The sequence below is a fragment of the Lampris incognitus genome, chromosome 17, assembly GCF_029633865.1.
Source record: "Lampris incognitus isolate fLamInc1 chromosome 17, fLamInc1.hap2, whole genome shotgun sequence".
Classification (NCBI taxonomy): Eukaryota; Metazoa; Chordata; class Actinopteri; order Lampriformes; family Lampridae; genus Lampris; species Lampris incognitus.
Genome location: NC_079227.1, coordinates 36086860 through 36104841, shown reverse-complemented (window position 1 = coordinate 36104841; position 17982 = coordinate 36086860). Strand labels below are relative to the sequence as shown.

The window sequence follows — 17982 nt, the reverse complement described above, 5'->3', positions numbered from 1 at the left end:
CGCTCTTTCAACCCTCCAGACACACAACGACTAATGTGGTGGCACCAGAGCAAGGGGTCCCATGCGAGCCCAGTTGGGATCGAAGTCCAGTTTTTCACCCCGGTTCACCGTCATTGTTTCATATGGCTGTATTCTGATAAAGTTTACAGACCAGAGGAGGCGCTAGTGCAGCGACCAGGACACATACCCGGCTTCCCACCTGTAGACATGGCCAATTGTGTCTGTGTGTCCCAACCAAGCCTGAGGTAACACAGGGATTTGAACTGGTGATCCCTGTGTTGATAGGCCGCCACGCCCCCCGGACGTCCCATCAAGTCATGTTTTGATGTGTTCATACCAATACGAGGAAATTCTTTTGTTAATGTGAGACAAAGGAAGAGGGTCCAGGGTGTCCAGGGTGTCTCCCTGCCTGCCGCCCAGTGGCTGCTGGGATAGGCTCCAGCATCCCCGCCACCCTGAGAGCAGGATCAGCAGTTTGGATGATGCATGGGGAGAAAGGAACTGAGACAATTCTAACATCACAGTCTGATGAAGTCAAAAGATACCACCTAGCTCGCCCTTTCTTTGTCCATGGTGTGTGTGTATTTAACTTTATGTTTTGTTTTGAAAACTAGGCTGCTTTGATAACCCGTGTGTTGAAAGTATTGTTTGCCATTTAACAACATCCATGCTTCTCTTATCTCATGTCATCTACTACCAAGAGCATCAGGTGAGAATACTGTCTGTCTGGTAACATTCCATCAAACAGACATTAATCTCTATTAATAGATCCCGGTGGACATCCAACCCATTTTCACTGATAACCAAAGCATTTTATTGGGAGAAGACAACGAGGGACTTAGTGGCCTGGTGGGTTAACCAGATCTGAGGATGACCCAACATTGATTATTGAGATAAGGGACAAAACATGTCCTACACTGAAAAGTCTCCTTTGCATTGCAAATCAAGAATTTAATAATAATTGAAACACTTTAAAGGTTAAATCTTAAGGACCTATGTAAACTCATGAAATGAATTTCATATATTTCTAAATAATGTCATTAGAATTTGTTAAAAAGCAGGCTCCGTACTGGGAAAGTACATGTAACTTAACCCGTCCTCAGCAAGAGGTCACATTGTCCTGCTGCCAGAAAAATGTTTTAAAAATGCTACAAATGCGTAAATATGAATAGCAAATTAAATGAATATTTAAACAAGACATCACGTAATGCATAAAGTGAACTTTAAATGATATTTTACTGCCTATCAAAGTTACGTCCTCACTTTCCGTCAGATTTTTTTATAGTCTGAATAAATCAGGCAATGTCATGGTCAGCTATAACCCTGAGGACCCCTTTTCCATTTCCTGCTGGTGATGGATGCAACGGTAGGCCACGTGGTCTGGTAAGTTTTCAATTTTAGGATATTTTAAACAGACAATATTGATATCACTCCAGCTATCACGTGCCAACACCGTCTTCCCATTATGATAAGGTCAGTTTAGAACTGTGGAAGAAATGTTGGCATCTTAGTTTAGTGTATAGCAGCAGCTAGCAACGGAGGACAAAACAAAATGGCTCCAGTGTACAAGGATTCCATGACAAATGCTCACAAGACCAATGCTCACAAGACCAATGCTCACAACACTAAAAGAAAAAGAGACAAATGCTCACAAATTGTTTTATAATCTATATTTACAGCAAAAAAATGATAGTATACAGATATACAAATATGAAATATGTTTAAAATCCCTTAATTAGGTCACTGTGATCCCTGTTACATGCTTAGACCTATGTGATATTTCTTGTGACACGCAACAGACTGTTCAATGGAATATTTTTCCATGAATAAAGGTTCATTAAGATTATGTATTGCCAAACAGTAATTGATAGTCTCATTATCATGATTATCTTTAAGATCACCATTTCATTTGTCAGGGAGATGTGATCCCTCTCACATGCTCAGGCCTATGTGACATGTCTTATGTGACATGCAACACAATGTTCAGTTGACTTTTTGAAAAATAAAGGTTGTAAAACAATTTGTGAGCATTTGTCTCTTTTTCTATTAGTATTGTGAGCATTTGTCTTGTGAGCATTTGTCTGCACACCGTGTACAAGCCACGGGTAAGACGGCAAAACATTTCATGTTGTCAACTCCATCGGATGTCAACTGATGGGGTTGACAAATGCTCCAAAAAACTCTTTATACGTAATGGATAACAACCACATAGGCTAGTTAGCTAGCTAATGTCCCTCGTCCACCTCCCAATAAAGACAAACTCATATTTATTGCTTTTATCTGCACTGCAGGCAAGCAGAAAGAAAGAAAGTGCCAGTGGGAGAGCAAAGAGCGCAGAAAGCTCGGTCAGATTTATCAGAACAGGATGTTTGGAAACACCGTGGTCTGAGTAAGACTGTTTGGATGTAAGAGACAGTGTACTGTCACATTAATTAGCATGCTCTTTCAGATACCAATCTGCCAGGGAAGACTAAAATTCAGAACAGACTAATCCATGGTACACCCCTGCAGATGCTTGTGTTAAACGTCGCTCCACCCATTGAAAAACTGACCATTCGCAAAAACAGGATGAATGAACCAGCACGTCCTCTGACGATGAGATTTGTTTGCTTTGAGTAGCTTTAATGCAGCATTACAACGGAGAATAACAGAATGGTTAAAAGACATTGCTCATTTTTTGTTTTTGCACTTTTTTTTAAGAATAAGTCTAGCATCATAGTAGTAACACTGGATAGAGCATGCTGGGGAGTAATGGCTCCTACCTCACACACTGAGTTCTCTTGGTTCTCTAGAGTTCTCTTTAAAAGTTCATGTCAAACAGATATGAACGGCTCCTACTCAGCACCACTCATCTTATTTGGACATTTTTCCCCCCTTTTTGTCCCCAATTCTATCTAGCCAATAACCCCACTCTTCTGAGCCATCCCGGTCGCTGCTCCACCCCCTCTGCTGATCCGGGGAGGGCTGCAGACTACCACATGTCTCCTCCGATACATGTGGAGTCACCAGCCGCTTCTTTTCACCTGACAGTGAGGAGTTTCACCAGGGGGACCTAGCGCATGGGAGGATCACGCTATTCCCCTCAGTTCCCCCTCCCCCCTAAACAGGCACACCCCGACCGACCAGAGGAGGCGCTAGTGCAGTGACCAGGACACATACCCACCTGCAGACACGGCCAATTGTGTCTGTAGGGACGCCCGACCAAGGTGGAGGTAACACAGGGATTCGAACCGGGATCCCCGTGTTGGTAGGCAACGGAATAGACCGCCACGCTACCCAGACACCCACCTCAGGACCTTTTCTATGTGTAATGCTACATCTTTCCCCAATACACCTGCACTATGCTTTAGACCTTGTATAAAAGTAACAACAAAAGTTCCTAAAAAAATAGACAAAAGTCAATATAATTCCATCACATAGTCTAGAAAACCACCCATTTGTATAAATGCTTAAAAAGTAAGTCGTTATGCACCTACCATCATATTAATATGTGCCAGTGACATTAAGGATTTCTTTCAAAAGCCAAGCTTAAAACACTCAGTTGAACGTGAAAGTTGATGCAGGAATGGGAAAAAAAAGCTTGAAATCACAGATACATTTAATTTTTGATAAAAAGGGAAAAAAGAACAAGGTAAAAGATAAGGAAAATATGAACAACAAACATAAATAACATTAATGAATTAGGAGAGAAATGGGAAATAAGATCTAAGACAGACAAAGATGTGACTAAAAGAAGATAGAGTGTGGAATCCATGAAGGTACCAATAAAAACCCTGCAGGGAAACTGAAGAGTTCACCAGGACCAAAATGAAAACCCTGCAGGAAAACTGAAGAGTTCACCAGGACCAAAAATGAAAACCCTGCAGGAAAACTGAAGAGTTCACCAGGACCAAAATAAAAACCCTGCAGGAAAACTGAAGAGTTCACCAGAACGAAAATAAAAACCCTGCAGGAAAACTGAAGAGTTCACCAGGACCAAAAATGAAAACCCTGCAGGAAAACTGAAGAGTTCACCAGGACAAAAATGGAAACCCTGCAGGAAAACTGAAGAGTTCACCAGGACCAAAATAAAAACCCTGCAGGAAAACTGAAGAGTTCGCCAGGACCAAAATGAAAACCCTGCAGGAAAACTGAAGAGTTCGCCAGGACGAAAATGAAAACCCTGCAGGAAAACTGAAGAGTTCACCAGGACCAAAATGAAAACCCTGCAGGAAAACTGAAGAGTTCACCAGGACAAAAATAAAAACCCTGCAGGAAAACTGAAGAGTTCACCAGGACCAAAATGAAAACCCTGCAGGAAAACTGAAGAGTTCACCAGGACCAAAATGAAAACCCTGCAGGAAAACTGAAGAGTTCACCAGGACCAAAATAAAAACCCTGCAGGAAAACTGAAGAGTTCACCAGGACAAAATGAAACGATGAAAACAGGAGGTGGATTTGGACAGGATTATGAAGACAATAACACCTCTACAAACTACAGCTTTGCCGTATTTTATGGTCTGTCGTTGTGAGTGATACGCTTTAAAAATTGTCTCATGACTTGCACAAAGTTGCATTAGTGCACACACGTTAAGACATTTTGAATTTAACATACTACCTGAAATAAATTTGCATTTGCAAATCAACCTTCTAAGACAGTCGGCCTACTGTTTGCTCATACAGGACTGTGATAGAAACCAAACAAAGCTCTACTGCGTAGTGTTACTGCAGTTACTACATGACTGTTGACAGTGATGGCTGACATGATGGAACGTCTTTGTAAGGACAGAAATTGAAGGAGCGGATGTCGCTGACTGCAGCCTTGTGGCAGCAGAAAAGCCACACCGCACAAGCCCTTATGGCATAAATACTCGTCGGAAACACAGAGGTTGCAGTCGAAAGAGGCTTTCCAACAGTTCCCTCATTACCCGGTTCCACTCGCCATTTCACAACTTCCATCTGTGGCTGTTTCCGATTACTTTTCCCCAAGAAATGTGTTTTTTTTTTTTTGGGGAAAGCGATATAACAAGTGAGAATGATGAGAAAGCCAGGCAAGGACCTCCTGCATGCCTTGCTGCAAGCAGATGTTTGAGTCCCTCATCATAAGCATTGGGATCGGGGTAAAATGGGGTCACATAATGATGCAAGCAAATGTATCTCATTAGTGTAGGTCCTAGGGCCTGACGATCCTTTTCGATTCTTAATCACCCCCCCCCGCCCCACCCACCGGTCCCCTTTCTCCTCAAGTAGTGAGAGTGAAGGAGAGAAGAATATAGTGGGTGTGAAGGGGTTTTACCCACTCTTTCACTGTCTAGTTTGCATTGGGGTTAAAGCAGGGTATTTGACTTCTCATTCTCTCTCTCCCCGCCTGGCAGTCAGAGAGAGACAGAATACAGAGTATAGTAACCTGAGAGATAATGCTCTTTTCTTCATCGACCGAGTTTAGATTAGTTTTTTTTCCCCCTTCCCTTACTTTTCCTCTTGATGTAAAACAGCGGGAAACGACAACTGAAAGCGCACGGCTATCACATGGTGAAGTCCTCCTACAATCCTGCTGAGCTTTATTAAGCATCCCTCCCTTGAAAGCTCTACAGAAAAACATTCCAAACCAATCCACTCTACATGCTCTCAAAACCAGAAAGGTAAACTCAGAGAGAGAGAGAGAGAGAGAGAGAGAGAGGGAACGAGACTGAGAGAGGCTAGAGTACTGTTGACTGAGAGGGGAATCTTTTCTCCAGTTCCTCCACAATAGAGTTCATATTTTGGTTGGGCTGAATCTGTGGCGGAGCAGGGTCCTCTCCTCCACCCACTCCCTCTTTCTCCCCCTCATCTCCGCCAATTTCTATATCCAGGAAGTTGAGGGAATCCACCGAATCCACAGAGGCCCGACTCTTCATCACCGCCTTCAGTGGGACCTGCTTTTGGTCAATCTGGCTGAACATATTGGCCACCGACTTCTCAATTTCGGCGATGTTCTGGATGTTCTTCAGGATTCCCTTCAGCTCCTTTCGGGAGGGCTCGGACTCTATTGGGAGAGGAGGAGGCGGTGGCCGGAGGGAGAGAGGCCGCAGGGCCGGCGCCTCTGTGAGAGATGGGAGCACGAACGTTGAGGGGCGATGGAGCGAGGGGGACAGTGGGGGTGGCAGAGGAGGTGGTGGCGGTGGCGGTGGTGGCGGCGGTGGGAATGAGGCTGAGAACTGAGAAAGAGGCGGCTTTTCCATAGTGACAGAGTTGCGAGAAGCGGCAGGAAGAGAAGGAGGGGAGGAGGAGGATGGCGGGATTGGAGGTGTCGCGGACAACGGAGGGGCAGTTGGCAGTGCCAGGGGAGGTGGCGGTGGTGGTGGGGTTGACGGGGGATCAGGGATGACCTCCAGGTGAACCTGAAGCCTCTCTTCAGCGCACTGCCCTCCATTTAAACTTGCCCCAAACCGCCGGAGCACAGGGGGAGTTGGCTTGTGACTTGGTGGGGGTGTCCCCCCATCACTTTGGGTGATGATAATACATGGAGGGTCCTCCTTAGCCCTGGATGTTGTGACATGTTGGGTTGAACTGCGTCTCTGATGCTGAGGGGACTCGGGGTAGACAGAGAGCAAATAATCTGGGGACAGAGAGCCTCTGGAGTCTCTGCTTTGCCTCTGTCTCATTTCCTGGAGGGCTTGCTGCTCAAACTGCCTGGCCTGTTCTTTGACCGTCAACTTCGGTTCAAGGTTCGGGCTCACAATCAGGTCTGAGTCCAAACCATGCTGAAATCCCGAATCCAGCCCCGCATCTTTGATATCTCTGAACTCTGCCTTCAGAAGCTCCAGCTCCCATTGGACAGGATCCATAACCACCTGACGCTTTAGAGTGTCGTACATCTCCCTGCGATGTAGTCTTGATGGGAGTGTCCAGCTGTGTCCACACCCAGACCCCCATCCACTGTCACTTCCACTGTACCCACCAAGTCCCCCATCACCTCTTGGGAAACTGAGTCTTAACCAAGCGTGTCGAAGGCCTTTCCTTGACGGCGAGAAATTCCCAAGCAGGTCCCTTCTCCTCTGGCTTCGTCCGAGTGTCTCGGGACTACTCAAAGTCCCGTCCTCATGGTAAATTGGATTTTTGGTCGTTAGGGGGTTTTCGTCCGAAAGGAAAGTAATGTTGGACTCAGACTTGGGCAAATTGTTGAGCACGCCTCCATTTGCAGTACACTGGCGATGGGCCGCAATGGCCCGAGTGGCAAAATCTGAGAGGAGGCGCTGACGGTCGTTTTCATCCGGGCTACCCCCATTACCAGCACCGCCCACGCTTGCCCGACTGGTGCAGAAACGGAGGGATAAAACGAAAAAGAGAGATGAAATCAATGGGAGGGACTGTGAGGAACAAAGATAAAACAATTAGGCCAAACAGGACCAATTTGTTGGATAGAATTACAAAGTCACAGACATGAGAAAGAGCTGAATTGAAAGGGGGAGCTCGAAAATAGATGGGATTTAAATGAAAGCGATATAAGAGGATCTTTGCCTTACTGGCATGGGTGTAAAATTTTGTAATGGAACAAGGAGCGACAAGAGGAAGGTCAGATTGGGGAACGTTTGAGAAGTAGTAGGCAAAAGGAAGAAAAACAGAGAAGATCTGTTGTAGAGCTGATTAATATAACGGAAAAACAGAGAAGATCTGTTGTAGAGCTGATTAATATAATGGAAAAACAGAGAAAAGAAGTGACATTAGGACAGGAATGAGAAAACATGGGAGAAAAGTGATTTAACATGAGGAAATAGGAACCAATCTTTGACCAGTTATTGCAAGAAAGGGAACAGATTGAGTGATGGACAACATTGGCACGAGAAGGACAGTACTAGACAAGTGAATGTGACTAAATGGGCACGCTAAAAGGGACAACTATTGAAATGCAGCGATAAACACTTTCTTCTTGAGCAAAATCCAAAAAAAAGATGAGCAACTTTCTGAGCTGCAGCCGGATAACTATGCCAACAAATCCTGTTGATTTCTTTGACATTATGAGGTATTTCTTGGCAAATGCAATTATGACAACTGCTTGCAGCGATTGGAAATTTGCACTTTAACAGCCAGTTTCTACAGTACTGGTGCTGCACATTATAAGCAGTATTACAACTGCTGTCTGCATTGTAACATTATTTTCCTGTCGTCAACTTTATCCCTACATACGTGTTGTTGTTGTTGAAGTAAATACTGACCCTCTCCATCGCCTCAAAAAGTTGCCTGTGCATCATGACCTTGTTTTTAGCGCTCCACCAACGGCACAACCACACTCTAGTAACAAAGCATTGCTGTGGGACCTACAAGCAGGGGAACTAATACAAACACAGGGCTTTTCTTTTGTTTCCCCCCCCTCCCCCTTTTCTCCCCAGTTGTACCCGGCCAATTACCCCACGTTTCCGAGCTACCCTGGTCGCTGCTCCACCTCCTCTGCTGATCCGGGGAGGGCTGCAGACTACCACATGCCTCCTCCCATACGTGTGAAGTCACCAGCCACTTCTTTTCACCTGACAGTGAGGAGTTTCACCAGGGGGACGTAGCACGTGGGAGGATCACGCTATTCCCCCCCAAACAGGTGCCCCGACCGACCAGAGGAGGCGCTAGTGCAGCGACCAGGACACACACCCACATCCGGCTTCCCACCCGCAGACACGGCCAATTGTGTCTGCAGGGACGCCCGACCAAGCCGGAGGTAACATGGGGATTCGAACCGGCGATCCCCGTGTTGGTAGGCAACGGAATAGACCGCTACGCTACCCGGACGCCCCCACAGCGCACTTTCTATAATAATAATAATAAAAAGGTAGGTTTTGACACACACAGACACAAAGACAAAACTACAGAAAAACTACGGACTCTATCAGCTCGCTGCTCCGGAGCAGTGTAGGAGTGTACTCACTTGGCTCTGTCGGTCATGGGAGGTAGGACGGATGAACGAGAACAAAAGAAGATGGACAGATGAAACAGATGAGTCACGACAAGAACGGGGAAAGAAGAGTGATGAAGCAACAACACAGCATGACGTTATGACCTTTAAAGAAACGAGCTTGTACGGCGGAAAGATTGGTGCATTGAGAGGAGGGACTGGAACAGTGGCGGGAAATTGGTTAATTTTGTGAGGGCCAGTGGTATTTGTCAAGTGTGTTGTTTCGCAGACCTTCATGGGTACAGTGAAGATTGGCTGAGCACAAATGCACAGCAGCAATACATCACCTCACTATGGTCAATCCTCATTCACTCCCAAGTCTAAATACCCCTGGTCTTACTGGAATGAAGGCCCGAGTTACTGCCACGCTCTTGTTGCTCTCCACCCGTCAGAGAAGAAGAAGTACAGTGCATGTGCATACTGTGTGTTACTTTGTCTCAATTTGATTAAAAATGCAAATAAATAAATAAATAAAAATCACTGTCTAAGGGAACGAACGCCAGCCAGGATGACTTTCAGAACCGCCGGTCTACATGGGTTAGCGCCAGGGGTCCCCAATTACTTTTCATGGCGGGCCACTTTTAGGGCCACTTTTAAAACCACGGGCCACTCAACCTCCAGCAGCATGTTGTTTGTCAAGTTTGTTTTGGGGTCGATACGTTGCAGGTATTATAATTTAAACAGAGATTTTTCATCTATTTTTCGATATATTACTAGTCTTACTTTTACTGAGAAATTATTATTATTGTTTTTTTTTTTGGTAGGGAAATAAAAAAAAAATCGTCCTTCTGGCATTTCTCCAAAAATTCTCGCGGACCATAAATCCACCCGTCACGGGCCGGACGTGGCCCGCGGGCCGCCTATTGGGAACCCCTGGGTTAGCAGTTAGCTTAGTCTGCCCCGCTCTCCCAGCTGACCCAGCGCCAGCTATCCCGGCCATCAAACGAAGACAAAAACTTACGACAGAGGTGGACAAAGACACTGCGTGGATGGTACTGGGTGAGGCCGCTGTAAACGTGGATTTGCGCAGCCATCTTCCCACACCGGAAGTGGAATTTTATCTCACTTTTTTTACATTAAAGAGATAGGCGATAGATGGAAAACTTAAGTTCATCATTGCATTTATACTGCACTTTTCTAGTCTACCGACCACTCAGAGTGCTTTATAGCGTCTGCCTCACATCCACCCATTCACATCCACCCATTCACACACTGATAGAGGAGGCTGCAATGCAAGGTGCCACCCTGCTCATCAGGAGCAGTTAGGGGTTCAGTGTTTTGCTCAAGGATACTTTGACACGCTCTCTGTAAGAGCCGGGGATCGAACCAGCGACCTTCTGATCACTGGACGGCCCCATATACCACCTGAGCCACGCCGCGCCCATGCAGACCGGCAGTTCTGACAGTCATCCTGGCTGGCGTTCGTTCTCCTGGACAGGGATTTTTTTTTGTTTAGTTTGGATATGTGTGTTCTTGTAGTTTCTGGATGTGTATTTGTCTTTATGTTGCACTGCTGTGGGCTGGGGGAACCATGTTTGTGTTGGACTGCTGTGGGCTGGGGGGAACCATGTTTGTGTTGCACTGCTGTGGGCTGGGGGAACCATGTTTGTGTTGCATTGCTGTGGGCTGGGGGGAACCATGTTTGTGTTGCACTGCTGTGGGCTGGGGGAAACCATGTTTGTGTTGGACTGCTGTGGGCTGGGGGGAACCATGTTTGTGTTGCACTGCTGTGGGCTGGGGGAACCATGTTTGTGTTGCACTGCTGTGGGCTGGGGGGAACCATGTTTGTGTTGCACTGCTGTGGGTTGGGGGGAACCATGTTTGTGTTGCACTGCTGTGGGCTGGGGGGAACCATGTTTCGTTTCACTTCATGTGTGTAAGTGCATGAAATGAAACAACAAATAAAGTGTTCCTGATTCTGATCATAGGCGCCCCCCACTGGCAATACAGTGGTTCAGTCAGGCCATGTCCTCGTGGATGCCATGCTGGAGAACAAAACTTAAGAGAAAGCTGTGAATCCCGAGAGAAAGAGTGACATCGATTTAGGCAGGAAGCCCCTCAGAATAATATACTTTTTCTTCTCACTACTTTGCCAAAGTAGAGTCTCCAAAATGCGGTGTGCACGGGTCAGAGTTCGGATGGCAGGTAAGTGCATTCTCATGTCAAATTAACTTTTTATGAGCCCTACATCTGTGTGGGAAGGAGCAGAGGTGGAACAAAGCCATTTGTATTCCAGAGTCACAAGTAGGTCTGACGTCTTGGCACCCAAGCCCCGAGTCGAGTCCAAAGTCCTAAACTTTGACTTTCAAATCCTGCACTCTTCGAATTTGGGGGGGCAGCCGGGAACTGCCGCAGCCAGGACGCGACCCTGGGTCTCCCGCACCACGGGCGACTACGTTAACCGGTCAACTAAAGGGTCCGACCCGTTAGCCAAGGGCTAGCGAGTCTAGTCATCCGTAGTGGTTACACTACCCCCCTCCTTCGGGAAACGCGTCCCCACGTTTCAGCGTACCAGCTCCCTCACGCCTCTGGGCGCACGCGCTTCCGATGGCCTCACGGCGTCACCGTCCCACTTCTCACACCAATGTAGCGAGTTCAGGGGGCAGCCGGGAACCGCCGCAGCCGGGAGGCGAACCCGGGGCTCTCGCACCACGGGCGACTACGTTAACCAGTCGACTAAAGGGTCCGACCCTTTACGTTCACGTTCATGACCATGACGTTACGTTTATTATACATGAGGCACCTGGACCCTCTTGTCCCCATGAAGGAACATTAACACACAAGCCATCAGGAGACACACTAAAGGTCACTAATGGAAATAAAAAGGACCCTTTTTAAAAAATCAGTGCTGTGAGCAATTACTAATGTGCAAACTTTTGTACCTTTCTGGGTTTGGTATTCTTTATGGGATATTTAGATCCTAAAATATTGTAGCTCTATGGAATAAACACATTCAAGTACCCCCCCCCCACACACACAGAAATGCACCTTGCGTCCAACCATAGAACAACCATTAAACCCCCTCAGCAGCTTATCAATAGAATTAATTATCACCCATGGTGGTCTTTATCAATTAGCGGCTGCATTTATTTCAGTGATCTCATATCCAAGTTCATTTCCACATCCATTTTTCAGAGGGTGACTCTAGGATCAATTGTGCACTCACACATTTCTGTGGATGCAAACAGCATGTGCACACACGCACGGAACGGACACTGATATGCAAAAGACCACACACACACAGATAGTGCATATGAATTGTCCTCATCTTAATAGAGTGGGGACACATATCCAGGGACAGACAGAAAAAACCGTGATGTACCATATTTCCCGGACCACAAGTCGTACTCAGCAAAAAAATTCGTTTCCAGGAAAGCAACAAATAAGTTGTTTCGGTGTATAAGTTGCATTTATGTGAAGGTACAGTAACGAGTAGTCAAGGTTTCTTATTACCCGCACCCACCAGACCTGTTATGACAGCCAATTCACACCGCTAAAATATACGTTAATTAACTACCCGAACCTGACCTGCAAACCTCCAAATTTAGGCTCAGCTACAGCAAAGTCAGCAGTGTTGCATTATTTCATATTTGGGCTGTTTGCCCAGCATAATACACTGATTGCAAGGCCTGGCCTGTTGTATATTAGCCTGACAGTGTCTGGGTCTAGACTACTAAATACACAGACTAATTATTCCAAGCGCTGTTCTTTATTGTTGAATAGCAGCAAAATAAGTACCCCTTCATTAAAGACATGCAGTCTGTCTCTCTCTCGCACACACACCACACTCTTCTCAACAGAGACCTCAGACGTTGTTCCTGGAATCTGCTGTAGCCACTCTCTCAGTTTGGGGGTCACAGCCCCTAGTGCTCCTATCACCACTGGGACTACTGTGGATTTCACCTTCCACATCCAATCTAGTTCTTCCTTCTGCCCTTGGTATTTCTCTGGCTTCTCGTGCTCTTTCTTCCTGATGTTGCCATCGCTCGGGGGTGCTACATCGATCACTACTGCTGTCTTCTGTTCCTTACTGACCACCACAACGTCTGGTTGGTTAGCCAGCACCTGCTTGTCAGTCTGGAACTTGAAGTCCCACAGGATCTTAGCTCTGTCATTCTCAACCAACTTTGATGGTGTCTCCCATTTGGACTGGGGCACTTCCAGTCTGTATTCAGTACAGATGTTCCTGTATACTATCCCAGCCACTTGGTTTTGCATTTCAGTGTACACTTTCCCAGCTAGCACCTTACACCCTGCTACTAAGTGCTGGACTGTCTCAGGGGCGTCTTTGCACAGCCTTTATCTTGGGTCTTGTCTGGTGTGGTAGACCCCTGCCTCAACCGATCTGGTCCTAAGTGCCTGTTATTATGCTGCTATGATCAGAGCCTCTGTGTTGTCCTTCAGACCAGCCTTTTCTAGCCACTGGTAGGATTTCTCGATATCAACTACGTCTTCTATCTGTTGATGGTACGTCCCATAGAGGGGCTTGATCTTCCATGATACCCCCTCTTCTTCTTTCTCCCCACTCTCTGTCTTCTGCTGCCTGAGGTACTCACTCAGCTGTTCATCCCGGGGGTCCTCTTTCTGATGTACTCATGGATGTTTCTTGTTTCATCCTGGATAGTGGTTCTGACACTCATTAACCCTTGACCCCAATCTTTTCGCTTATCATAGGGTCTCAGGCTGCTGGACATCGGGTGGAACCCTTGGTGCATTGTGATGAGTTTCTGTATCCTGATATATGTGGCCTTTATCTCCTCCTTTGACCAGCTTATTATTCCAGCTGGGTATCTGAGGACTAGTATGTGTTGATGGCTTAGATCTTATTCTTCCCATTGAGCTGGGCTCCTCAGGACCTGCTTCACTCTCTGGAGGTATTTGGCTGTAGCTGACCTCCTTGCTGCCTCCCTGTGGTTTCAATTTGCCTGTGGAATAGCCAGGTACTTGTAACTGTCCATCTGGTAATTCAACCCCTTCAGTGCTCACCACCTTTCCTCTTTTTGCCACAATTCGGCCGCATTTGTCTAGTCCGAATGACATCCTGATGTCATTGCTGTAGATCTTGGTGAGGTGGATCAGCGAGTCAATGTCTCGCTCATTTCTGGCATACAGTTTGATGTCATCCATGTATAGGAGGTGGCTGATGGTAACTCCACCTCTGAACCTGTATCCATATCCACTCTTTGTGATGATCTGACTGAGGGGGTTCAGGCCTATGCAGAACAGTAGCAGGAATAGTGCTTCACCTTGGTATATGCTACATTTGGTGGTTACTTGTGTGATTGTCTTTGAGTTGGCCTGTAGGGTTGGGGGTTTTTTCACTGCTGCATTGAGTTCTTGCTGAAGGCTATTAGTATCCTGTTGGCTTTGTATAGTGCCAAGCACTCCAGTAATCAGGTGTGGGGCATTGAGCCGTAGACTTTCTTATAGTCAATTCAGGATGTGCTCAGGATAGTCTGCCTGGTCTTAGTCTTGGGTGACTGTGCTATCAACTGGTAGCTGATGTTTTGACCCTCTGGTGTTGTTCTCAATTCCCTTCTGAGTTTCGCTCATGTATTGACTCTTGCGCCCATTCAGCTTAGCTGCTATGATGCCTGACAGGATCTTCCATGTTTTTGAGAGGCAGGCTATCGGCTGGTAGTTTGAAGGTATTATACCCTTGTGGGGGACCTTCATGATCAGTATTGTTCTCCCCCTGTGTTAGCCAGTCAGGGTGAGACCCTGATGTTAGCAGCTGGTTCATCTGTGTTGCCAGGTGTTCATGGTGGCCTGTTAGCTTCTTCAACCAGTAGGTGTGAATCATGTCAGGGCCTGGTGCAGTCCATCTCTTCATGCTTGAGACTCGTCCTTGGATGGTGGCCACTGTAATGATAACTGGTTCTTGTTCTGGGATATTGCTGTGGTCTGCTCTTAGGTCTACCAGCCACTGGGGATAAGTGTTGTGTGATATCTCCTTGTCCCATATAACCTTCCAGTATCGCTAAGTCTCTGGGTGGGTCTGATGTTTTTCCCTTGTTACTCTGCAGCTGGGAGTCCACTTTAGACAGTTCTTTGAGGAACAGGTCATTTACTTTTTGGCTTCTACTTTTCTAGTGCATCTCTTCAGCCTGGCAGCCAGAGCTGTGAGCCTTTGTTTGGCAGTTTCCAGGGCCTCACTTATGGACAGCTTGCTGTACTTCTTCAGCCAGGGCCTGTCTTTCATCACACCTTTCTGCTTCTCTGTTAACTGGCTGACATCTCAACGTGCTGCTTTGAGCTTGGTTTCCAGCCTTCTCTTCCATGGAAGACCTGTGTTCTTAATTATGTACCCAAGCATCTCCAGGATTACGGTCACAGTGGCATATACAAGCTCAATGGTCTCTGTTATAGTGGCAGTTGTTGCGTAAAGCTGTGTCCACATCCGCAGGCAGGCTTTATGATGGTGCGCACACACACACACACACACACACACACACACACACACACACACACACACACACACACACACACACACACACACACACACACACACACACACACGGTATTATGAGTTGCAGTGTTTGGCTTTCTGTGACCTAAAATATTCCCCATTAGAGACGCTGAAAATCTGAAGAACACTTGAAGGACTGCGCTTGGGAGAATATTTTGCTGTGGGTGGATTGCTGTCCTTTATACTCTGTGGAGTCAAATGAGGACATGAGTTTGCATTACGGCTAGGATGATGACCAGGGAGAAACTTAATGCCCCTGAACTTTGTGCATACAATACCAAGGGCTGGAATAACAGGGTTTAACCTACGGTCGATGCAAATATCACTTTGCAATCAGAGCTTTCTCCAGGTGACAGTTTGATGTGGGGTTATGTGCCTTGGCATATTTTATCCAAGAGTGTGTTCTTTTCACAAGAGTGTCAGCCCCTGATGAATGAATAACTGTTACATAAAGTAAAGAGGGAGCTGCAAAGAATGACTGGTGAGAGGTTAACCATAGTGTGTGGTCAGTGCAATAGGACAGGATGTGGGAAGCATCACTTAAAATAGTGAATTTCTCAGTCAGGACTCAGAGTTAAATCGTGGGCGAGATTAAAGGTGTGCTATCTGTGTGTATGTTTACATCTCAGCTCTTGTTGCCCCTTTTCCAGATATGTTTTGCCTATATCCACTTCTTTTGACTGCCTGTTTACGTCTACTTTTAAAAGTCATCCATGTCTGACTCCTGTGTTTACACCAGAACTCTGGTTTTCAATCCGCATGTGTTGGTCTACATGAGAGTTCGGTCAAAGATGTGGACATAAACAACCACAAGTGTATACCACGTCATCTAAAATGTGAAAAGGGTGTGGGAGTGTCACCTTTTGAATGAAGTGTGATTCACATTCATCCATCCATCCATTCATCCATCCATCCATTATCCTAACTGCTTATCCTGCTCTCAGGATGGCGGGGTTGCTGGAGCCTATCCCAGCAGTCATTGGGCGGTAGGCGGGGAGACAACCTGGACAGGCTGCCAGGCCATCACAAGGCCGACACACACACACACACACACACACACACACATTCACACCTAGGGGCAATTTAGTACGGCTGATTCACTTGACCTACGTGTCTTTGGACTGTGGGAGGAAACCCACGCAGACACGGGGAGAACATGCAAACTCCACACAGAGGACGACCCGGGACGACCTCCGAGGTTGGACTACCCCGGGGCTCGAACCCAGGACCTTCTTGCTGTGAGGCGACTGCACTAACCACTGCACCACCGTACCGCTGTGCGATTCACGATGACGTGGAAAAAGCCGATCCGTGTGGTTACATGAGAGTCACATTGGTAGATATCAGCTTCCTATCTGATTCACTTCCATGTATACATATGTGGTCAAAATCAGATCTGGGAATATCAGATTCCATGTGGTTTTTTTCCTGGTGACACGATCATAACAGATAATCGATCTGTGCCACATGTGAGCCAAGAAAAAAAAAGGAATTGTGTCACTTGTACCAGGCGGTGTAAATGGAGCCAAAGACCGCCTTGCCCCTACAGACTCAGGTAGTGTCTGTAGGTAGTTTGTCTGCTCAGTCAAAGCAAAGACAATCTCCACTCCATTACCTCAATACCTCAACTCTACTTGTTCTTCCAAACAGTGCTGCATGCATGCTCTGTCATCCTCTGAAGAAGCGAGTGTGTTCTGGGGATCTGGAACAACAACGCTAGTGGGGCAGAAAAAGGTTCAGTAACGCTGTGTAAAGGATGGCCCAGGTCCCTACCAGCAAACATCATAAAACAATACTTCTTCGTCTTTCAGCTTTTCGCCACAGCAGATTTTACAGTTTCCATCAGGACCCCTGTGAGGGCACAGCACCGAGGCCGACCGTTGTTAATGTGGGCCTCGTCCGATCCGGTATGGTCTTGTCAATCTGCATGCTGATTTGGAGGCCCTTCCTCACACAACCCCTAACCCTATGGACGGGTATGTATAAGTACACGCGATACTATCTCTTTTGAATAAGATTCCCGACAACAAGTTCCTATGTTTAGGATGGACAACTGCTCACAGCACAGCAGAGAGCACAGCAGTGTAAAAATACATGAATTAACAGATATTTTGGCCACCTAGCCTGTGTAAACTGTAGCTAGTAGCTATGCTAGCAGCTTCCCCAGAGGGCTTGGACACATCATGCTTTATGGCAAGAACTATTGGATCACAATAAAGATCGGAATAAAGTGCAAACTTCATCCTGGAAATACATGACACTGCCTTCTGGTGGGAAACAGCTGTCGTTAGCAGCTAACCGCTCTTCACGGTGTACGGCAGCAGGCTGTCTGCATAGGGAATAGCTGGCTCAAGCAGAACTCGCGGTTCTGTGTTGGACCAGTGTGACTAACAAATGTTCCACTTACATGACGTTGTCCCCCAGCTCCTCATACAGGTTGTTGGCAGCACCTCCTCCGGGTTTAGCCGTTGGTAGAGCCATCTGTATACGGGCTGTTTTGGCACACTCTGCCTGGCGCCTGCACAATCGCACACACAAGACACACGGATGTTGTATGATTTATCAGGCTTGTCTTAAAAATGAAAACAAAATGCAGTAAAGTGGCCTTTTT

The 17982-nt window shown here is 46.6% G+C and overlaps 1 protein-coding gene across 1 annotated transcript in view; it reads right to left on the bottom strand.

The window, feature by feature from the left end:
• LOC130127199 (protocadherin-15-like) overlaps positions 1-17982 on the bottom strand; it is a 409304-nt gene that overhangs the window by 33191 nt on the left and 358131 nt on the right. Inside the window, 1 exon segment of the mRNA XM_056296769.1 lies at positions 17779-17889. Within this exon segment, the coding sequence (XP_056152744.1) occupies positions 17779-17889 (111 nt within the window).